Genomic DNA, 9,548 nt, shown 5'->3' on the forward strand with positions numbered 1-9,548 from the left:
TTGGCTTGGAAATTAGCCAAGAATCAGGTTGCTGGACTGCACAGACCTTTGATCTGACCCATTATGAGCAATGCATCAGCACTATGCCTGATCACTTTAAACAAAGATCCAGCTTCCCACTTATTGCTGAAATAGAAGTCAAGCACACTCAGGTCTCATTATCAGAGTCCTTGTGTTTTGAGAAGAGACTGGCTGAACAGCAGTAAGAAGTGGCTGAGTGGTTTGAAAGGTTCGGTCTGCACTAGGGAATGCGTGTCAAAGTAATAGGGCCAGCGTGCAATTGCTTGTAATCAGAAGCCATTCCTAGGTGGCTCGTATCTCTTTTCTTGTGTCTCCCCACTCATGGATTTATGTGTGAGTGTGAATCTTCAGCACCTAAATGTGAAAAGGTATGAGCCCTGCCAATTCAGATTGGGAGATTCCAAGAGCCTCACAAAGTTTGGACTACAGTTCCCAGAATTGCCCAACCAGTATGGTCACTGGGATTCTAGCTATGTTGTTGTTGTGTGCCTTCAAGTTGTTTCCAACTTATGGAGAGCGTAAGGCAAACCCACCATAGGGTTTTCCTGGCAAGATTTGTTCAGAGGGATTTTGCCATTGCCTTCCCCTAAGGCTAAGAGAGTGTGACTTGCCCAAGTTCACCCAGTTGGTTTCCATGTCTGATTCAAACCCTGGTCTTCAGAATCACAGTCCAACTCTAAAACCACTATGCAGGTTTTAAGGCTTTAAGAAAGTGGTCCCCAAACATTTTTGGGCTACCACCCCCTTTCCTCTTTAGTGACAACCTTAGCATGCCCCCATCTTTAGATATTAAGTCTACTGTTCTACTGCAAATTCAAAGCAGCTAATTTGGGTCACTGCTCCCTTTGCCACCCAGTCACTGTCATGGTGCCACACTGCTGTAGTGCCACTTTCCTCCTAAGCAGTCCACAGCAGCAAAGGACAAGGCTGGGCACAGCCTTCCAAACCTTGCTGTTGTGGCACCACAGCAGCCCAGCCCTCCAAACCTCACTGTCAGTCAGTCTGTCCCTCTGGACCTCACTGTCATGGCACCGCGGCACCATGGCTTTCTGGACCTAACTGCCATGCACCACTCTGCCACAGCTCCACTTTCCTCCTGAGGAGAACAATGCCACGGCACTGAAGGATAGGGCTGGGCACAACCCTTCTACCTCGCTGCTGTGGCGTCATTGTCCTCCTGAGGAGAGTGGCCCATGGCAGCAGCAGCAGTGGAGACGGGGCGAAGGCACAGCTGCCCCCTGAAAACCCTGCCCCGCCTGGAGCCCCAACCCCTGCTTGCAAGCCCCACTCCTCATAGTGGGTGACACTGGGAGCAGGGACACCACTGAGCAGCACCACCTCCAACCCGCCAGCCAAATCCTGGCAAAGCTCACAAAGCTTAAACAGGGTCCCATATTTGAAAGCCACTCCTTTTTTTCATTCCTTCTCCCATGCCACAATTATTATTGTTGTTGTTGTTATTGTTATTGTTATTATTCTTTATTTATATAGCGCTGTAGATTTGCACAATGTGCTCTAGCTCCTTGCTCCAGTCAATCAGTCTGTCTGTCCCAAAATAGTGCTGCTTATAGCTGCAGAAACCATGCCCTGCACCCAACCACCACTGCTAGCAAAAGATACGGCTCAGAGAGTGAGCTTGTGTCAGAAGGTGAAGAGTGAGAGACACCACCACACAAATGATCTGCAAGGCTGTGCGGTGATTTTTCTATGAAGGATGTTTCATAGAGCTCTCACCCTCATCATGGTCCTTAAGGCCCCTAGTTCTCTTGTCTTTCTTGCACACCAATACTTTGACTGAAGATCCCCCACACACTTTCTCTCTCTCATTGTCTCCCAGCTGCCCCCCTTTCCCCTCAAAGCCCCCTTGAACTTTTCCACTAACTACCCCCTGGGGAGGAATACTTTGGGAATCACTGCTTTAAGATTATATCCTTTCCTCTGCTTTCCCCTTGACACAACTGATATTTAGGGGGTCAACTGCTTTTGAATATGAAGGCTCTGGTTTGCTGTGATGGCAAATCAAGGGACAGATCCTATGAAGAGAACTTTTCTGTAGCTTAATGCCTGAGATAATCATTGCTTGCTTGAAGCTAGTGGAGTGCATCTACAGTGCAGAATTAATGTGCTTTGACATCCCTTTAATGGCCATGGCTAAACACTGTGGAATTCTGGGATGTGTAGTTTGTGAGATATTTAGCCTCCTCTTGTCAAAGAGCTCTGGTGCCACAATAAACTGCAAACCCCAGCATCCCATAGGATAGAGCCATGACAGTTAAAGCAATGTCAAACTGCATTAATTCTGGAGCATGGCAGCAGCCCTGGACAAAGGTGAACGATGCTTGAAAACCAGCAATCCTAAACTTCAGCAGTTTTCTAGAAGACTATAGGAGTGGTATGAAGATGGGAGAGACAAAAATGATTGTAGAAGTGGCACAGCTTTCATAAAGAAAGAAAAGAAAGAAAGAAGGAAAAGATGATGATAGATAGATAGATAGATAGATAGATAGATAGATAGATAGATAGAGATAGAAGAAGCACAATTGTTCCTTTGAAAGGTTACATGTAAAATAAGGATGCTTTTGGAGGTATAAGAATATCATTAGTGGTACTGCTAGTTGGCGAAAAGGGAGCTGGTATTTCCTTCCTTCCATAAAAATAGACTTAGGAATAACTCAGTAAAATATACAAGGAGGAGCAGAATTCACAAGGCACCTATAAGTTACTCTACTGCATTTTCATATTGTGCTCACACAGCCGCACATACCTGCAGTGTTCAGTGCCATGCTATGAAGGCCAACAGGATAATTGAGTTTTCAAAGAGGATTAGTCACGTTCATGGAGGACAAGCAATCACCCTTGGATGGTTATTAGCCAGGGTGTTCCAAAGGTTTATCCTCAAGCCAAACATGGCCCTACTAAATCTCAAAGACTCACGAAAGGGAAGTGACTGCTGGAGGGCTGTCTAATAGCGCTGTTATTTTACCATTGCCTTTCTCCTTGAGCCACTGAGAGCTGGTGGGTCTGATGTAAATGCAACAGCTCCAAGTTTTTAGTCCAAATTTTAAAGGTACTACTCAAGATGCTGAGCTTATTTGGCGGATAGAGCTTAGCCTCTTGGAGAACCCCATTAAAGTCTGGGTTAAAACCCAGAGCGGATTCAGTACCCCACTGGCATTAGAGCCTCCAACTGCCCCTTGAACATCTGGACTGACTCTTCCAGGACTGCAGTGCTATACTGTGACACTGCAAGTTTTCCGTATCTGGTGGTGTGTATCTGCACCAAGCTGAGAGGGAAGTCTGTACAAGGTCAAGAAACTCAGGTTTTCAGATTGGCAAAGCTGTTCATGCCCCAGGACCTCAGGTTTGCAGATTGCAGACTGATAATATTTTATGTGGCACAGGTGCTCAAGTTTGCAGACTGATAAGACTGATCCTAACTGGAGTAGGTGGGATACAGATAAAGTTTATTGTATTAAAGTCAGCCATTCTTATACACAGATTTTTTTAATACATGGATTCAAGCATCCACGGTTTGAAAATGTTCCAAAAAAGTATAAATTTCAAATATCAAACCTTGATTTTCCAATTTTTATAAGGGACACCATTTTGCTATGTCATAATATTTAATGGGACTTGAACATACACAGGGGATCTTGGAACCAAACCCCAGCATATAACAAGGATCCACTGAATTGTATTGATAACGTTTCTTTCATAGCATAGGAACTCAGCTGTGAAGCCTGGCAAAGTTTCACATGACACAGGAGCACCGGTTTGGAGATTGTCCATTGCAATAGCAGTTCAGGTTTGCAGACTGGCAATGCTCTGAATGTCTGAAATCTGTTGTAAGATGTACACCTGGCTGCACTAATTTTACTTTAGCCTTATCCTCCACCTTTGGCCTCACCAGCTTTTGAAATGTGGCCCTGATACACCTCCCAAACTGGGATTCCACTGGGAAACTCCTGCAGGGAATATTGCAGTGTAAAATGCTGATGCTTAGGATTCCAGTGACTCCATTTGGCCACTATCCCTATTTTCTGCTTCCCAGCGCTCACACATACAGCCAAGATTACACAGAGGCAATAATCCTCTTCTAGCAAGAATTATCCTCCCTCCTCCCCCCACAAAATGTTCTGTACCTCTAAAAAGCATGAGATATCACTTTGGCTACATATAACTCCCTCTTATGTGTGTATGTATGCATGTCTGTGTGCATCTGGTGCTATTTTGATAATGCAAGTAATATAATTGTCCTCGTAGCCTGAATACTGAAATAGAAGAAAGGATGACAGTATAGCTGCATGGTAAGGGGGAAGCACACAAGCTGATCTAGACACTGCAACCCTGAAAAGCAGCTATTTATATACTTTGTACCCATTCTTTCCCATGCATTTGTCTGCTTGTACTGGAGCAAAATAATAAGGGGCACATTTCCCTAATAGCTTCAGCATCGTGGAGAATTCCTTTCATAAAGGAGTGGGGAAAGTGCAGGCCCCAAAGCTGGATTCTGTGGCTCCTGATTCCCCCTACAAGTCCCTACCCTCTTTTTTATTTTATTTTTTATTTTTGCTATTTTTCCAGAAAAACACATCAAAAGATTTCCTCAAAGGGGGGGGGGCATGTGCAAATACCCTCCGACAGATCCCCAGATCCATCACCACCCTTTGCCTCCTTTTGACCATATATCAGCCCAAATAGCAATATTTCGCTGCTTCCAGTTTGACCAATATATGACTGATAAAAAGAAATTTTGATTAAGTGAACGGCTGGGTGTCACCCATTGGGAGGGTGGGCCAGAGGATAAATTGGTCCATCTCCCCCTACAAATTGTCTACCCCCTTTAATGTTCAGACTAAAAGCCAGAGAAGGTTTGCCCCTTTGAGACAGAAGCCAGCAGCTGCCACTGTGTGGATCACATGTGGTTCCTACCCACCAGTTCAGAACTGGTGCAATAAATAAGAGGGCTGTTCATAGTAGCCTTGGGAAACTTGCCCCGGGAACAACTGTCTACTCTGGTAGAGACCATAATGGCTAGGGAGTAACTCTCATTAAACTCCATCTTGTCAGCATGCTCCTCATTGACTTGTGCGCTGTTTGATTTAAATTACCATGGATTGCCTGCTCAGTTAATTGCATAACCATGCATTCTGCATAAGAGCAAAAACTCATAAACTGCATCTCCCGTGCTCATCTCCCTTTCATCTTGTAGCAATACAAAAGAGAAAGAGAGAGACTGTCTATTAGAAGCTAGTCACCACGGGCCCATTCAGACTACACAATTACGGGGACTTGATCCCACTTTCTCTGCAATAGCTGCATTCTGCACAGTCCTGGGGGCTTGTAGTCTGGTGAAGCACTAGAGCTCTCTGGATGAGAAGTCTAACTGCCTTCAGCTCCCAGGATTGGCATATCGGATGCAACTGATTTTCTTGCGCGTTCTTTTTAGCTTTTCTTGAAGATATGGTGCCTCCGGATGCATCTGTGCCTCTGAGCTTTTCTGAATAAATATCTGGGGCCAGCTCTACCATTAGACAGTGTGATGTGTAAGGATGGGGGAAATAGTCCAAAAATGGTTTTAAAATATCTTTCTCAAGCATCAGGAAACTCTCACAAGGAGCATCCTAGACTGATGGGAATCTTTGCAAATCATAACAAATTTTGTGCAAATTTCACATATTATATGTCTGTGCTGTTTTCTGTGCAAAAAAAAAAAAAAAAAAAAAAAAAAGAGAAAGAAGTAGGCTATTTTTATTTTTGCACAGAATAAGTCTCAAACTGAATAGTCTCTGGAAACAACGGTTTTTGAAGACTTTCTTGCCACTAAGAGAAATTTGCTAAAATTACCCATTGCTGCTTCCTTAGAGAACAAAATTAAGGCAGTAGAGTGGAGCCTCAATCCTTTTTTTAGTCCTAAATAAAATAGAGCCAGCCAAAGTGGTGTAATGGTTTGAGTGCTGGACTCTGGAGTCCAGGGTTTGAATCCCCGCTTGGCCATGGAAACCCACTGGGTGACCTTGGGCAAGTTGTACTCTCTCAGACCCATAGGATGGCAGAGGCCAATCCCATCTGAACAAATCTTGCCAAGAAAGGTTCACTTTAAGGTTGCCATTGGTTGGGAATGACTTGAAGCCACACAACAACAGAAGTAGACCCATTGAATCAATTGGATTCATCTACATGTTGACTCATGGTTGAACAATTGAATGAATGGGTTCACTGTACTTGGGATAACCAACAGGACACCAACCTGAGTGTCATAAAAGCAAGTGGCTCATTATTTAGTATGCTATTATATTTTTACTGCTGGGAACTTGAAGAGACGTTTGTGGGCTTTTTTTGCTTCATGTGGCACAATAACTTAGGTGGTTTGAGGTACTATATACCTTGGCTTGTGTAGGGAATGGCATCATTTGCTCCTCCACTTCAGGCAGAAATATGTTTTGGGCTGGCCCTGAATATCACCCGTAGGACAGGCCAACAACTGTGACTGGTATCCTTGGGTATATGTAAGTTCCTCTATGGAAAGTGGTGGACATTTCTGCTGAATGGTTGTTCCACAAGTTCAGGGCTCAATGTTCTACTGGTTCAAGGTCACAGAAGTATGAGTTCTGCATATGGTGCCATTGTGCATGGGTGCACATAAGTACACATGCATGCACACATAAATTCAGTTACACATTGGCTGTGTAACATTGCAGTTCATCAGTCTTGCAACTGCTGTGTAACTCCAAGTGCAGAAAGATATGCCCCTTCTCCTGATTATAGGATTCATTTGCAGTTTTCTTCATTACATTGAACTTGTACCTCTGCTTTTCCCATTGTGTGTAAATCCCTGTGGTGTGGGGTTCAGTTCCACCACATTAAGAGAACACTGATCAGGATGCTCAGACTGCAGGCCTGCTCCATGATCCTCCTTTTACAGGATACATAACATGTGAAAGGAATGCTTCACCGCCCAAATGGATTTGTTCAAAGTGTACTTGATTTGGGTTTAGAAAGCTTTTGTTCCTCTTCAGGAAGCCATCATCAGCAATGCTTGACTTGCCATAACCATGTCTCCATCTACTGGGCATTTTAAGGAACGTTGTTTAGAAGTTGTCCTGAGGACTGATATGCATCTGTGGTTTCTGGGGTTTTTTGTTTAATTTTGTTTTGTTTTTTGTCCATCTATCTTTTTTAAAAGTAACACTTACAGCAGGTGATAAGGGGATTATGATGACATGAGAAATAAGTGACAGGGTTAAGGAGTTGTACTTGTTCAGCCTGTTCATTGCTGTTCTCTCTAGTGTACTCCTGGTGCCTGTGCAATATTTGCATTGTGACCATTATTAGATTATAAGATCTTAGTAAAGCATCTGTTTCACCAAACCATGGACAGGGAAGGTGTGGTACTCCAGATGTTGCTGAACCACAGCTCCCATCATCCCAACCACTGCCTATGATGGCTGGGACTGATAGCAATTTCAGCCCAACAGTATCTGGAGGGCCACAGTTTACCCAATGCTACTGTAAATTATTTTTATTCATAATTAATAAATATAGAAATAATGATGGTGGTTGTTTTCATTTTCTAGATTTCCTCCAAAAAGGTCAAGGTGGTGTTCATAGTTACCACCACAAGTACCTCTTTCTGTCTTCACAATTATCACATTAAGTTAGTTAGACTAAAGAGGTAGTGACTGACCCAAAAGCATGGAATTAGCTTCCTGGCAGAGCAGGTTCAAGTCCTAGTTCAACACTCAACCAGTCCAGACAAATTCTAATCCAACTAGAAGAAGAACCAGGAGTTAGGTAAAGAGATCATTGTTCATTGAGGTTGAGGTTGTTTGTCTGAATTACATGGAGCTATTTGCTCTTTCATGGTAATACACCAAATTTTGGATTGGAAAGACTGTGGTTTGTGTTAGAAACTAGTCGATGGACAATTGTAGCATTAATAAAGGCTTTGATTATATGACCTCTCAGTGTACCCTAACTTCAACCAGAGTTTGAGAAAATTCTTTTTTTATATACTATAACTCCCCCCCCCCCCCCGCAAAAAAAAAATCTCAGCTACCAAAAGCCACTGGCCAGGCCACCTGAGGGATTCTGTCCTTCAGAGGGACCTCTACAAATTGTGCCATGTCTTTCTAGCAATACTCAATATCTTCACTTTCAGAGATGTCCAGCTCCCCCTTCTCCACCATTAACATGGAATGACACGGAATAAGAGGTAGGGGGCCTGAGTGTGATGCTGGCCATTGTAGCCCAACACCACAAGAGGCCACCAAGCTTGGCAAGACCAGTCTACACCTCTCCCTGACCAATTCCTCAGCTTCCCATTCATGGAAGGATTAATGACATGTCCTCCAAAGAATGGAGAGAGTCTAGTGGAGACAACCAACATTGCCTCATGTCTCTGCCTCACTAGCTCTTTCTTTTTTCCCCAGGTGGTCAGCCAGATTGACAAGTTGACTTCAGACTTTGAGTTTGAGCTGGAGCCAGATGATTGGACAACAGCGACAGTGAGCAGCACATCCAGTAGCGATAAAGGAGGTGGCATGTTTGACCTTGGGAACCTGGATTTCATGACCTCAGATATTCTCTCTGACAGCTGGGAGTTCTGTTCCTTTCTGGAGGCCTCCACGCCATCAGACTCCGGCGATGGTTCAGAACAGCAGCAACAACAGGGACGCCAGCCCGACTACCGACTCATGAACGGTGGGGTGCTGATCCCCAATGGACCCCGGGTGGGAACGCCAGATTCTTCCAGCGAGGAGGCCTTCAGTTCAGTCCCAAGCCACAAAGCCCAGCACTCGCGGACGCCAGGCACCAGGGAGCGGGTGCGGTTCAGTGACAAAGTCCTCTACCATGCTTTGTGTTGTGATGATGATGAGGAAGTAGACAACAGCCCACTCCCAGAGGACCCTCCAGAGGAACCCAGTGAGACGGCACACAAAATGGGACCTGTCACCAAGACAATGCCACGGCGGTCCCCTCACCTCAGTAGTGCTCAGCAACAAAAGCTGATGAGGAACAGCAGCACCCAGACAGTGTCGGACAAAAGCACTCAGACAGTGCTGCCTTATATCTCGAGCAAACAGAAAATCAAGAGCAAAAACTGAGGACTAACGGGGTGGGGGTGGGCTTGGGGTTGGGTGGGAACAGCAGGGGGGGAAAGCTTCAGATATATATAAATATATAAATCTCTATATATATTTAAGTCAATAAATAATAATGATATGATTTAAAAAAAATCCCACCATGGTGACAAGATATCATCATGCAACTACCTATCCATAATTGTCAAGACTCAGGGAATTTCAACTGTTTTGTTTTACTGAATGGCGCTTTGTTTTCTAGCTTAATAAATGCCGTGCTCAGCCAGAAATACAAAGAAACACATACCCCACCTCTTGCCTGAGAAAAATATGGGGAGTTTAAAAAGAGAATTTGTTTCATGAAATTATCTGGAGGGGGGATGTTGACAAAGTGAAGCAACCTTTCCCAAAGCATTTTGGAGAACAAGGTTTATCTCAGGGTGG

At 44.3% G+C, this 9,548-nt stretch overlaps 1 protein-coding gene across 1 annotated transcript in view; it reads left to right on the forward strand.

The window, feature by feature from the left end:
• INSYN1 (inhibitory synaptic factor 1) overlaps positions 1-9,134 on the forward strand; it is a 110,247-nt gene extending 101,113 nt beyond the window's left edge. Inside the window, exon 3 of the mRNA XM_089537700.1 lies at positions 8,454-9,134. Within this exon, the coding sequence (XP_089393826.1) occupies positions 8,454-9,128 (675 nt within the window). The 3' untranslated portion in view covers positions 9,129-9,134. The remainder of the gene's footprint in view (positions 1-8,453) is intronic.
• The last annotated feature ends 414 nt before the right edge of the window (positions 9,135-9,548 follow it).

The sequence above is a fragment of the Sceloporus occidentalis genome, unplaced genomic scaffold, assembly GCF_023333645.1.
Source record: "Sceloporus occidentalis isolate IW3139 unplaced genomic scaffold, rSceOcc1.0.p SCAF_9, whole genome shotgun sequence".
Taxonomy (NCBI): domain Eukaryota; kingdom Metazoa; phylum Chordata; class Lepidosauria; order Squamata; family Phrynosomatidae; genus Sceloporus; species Sceloporus occidentalis.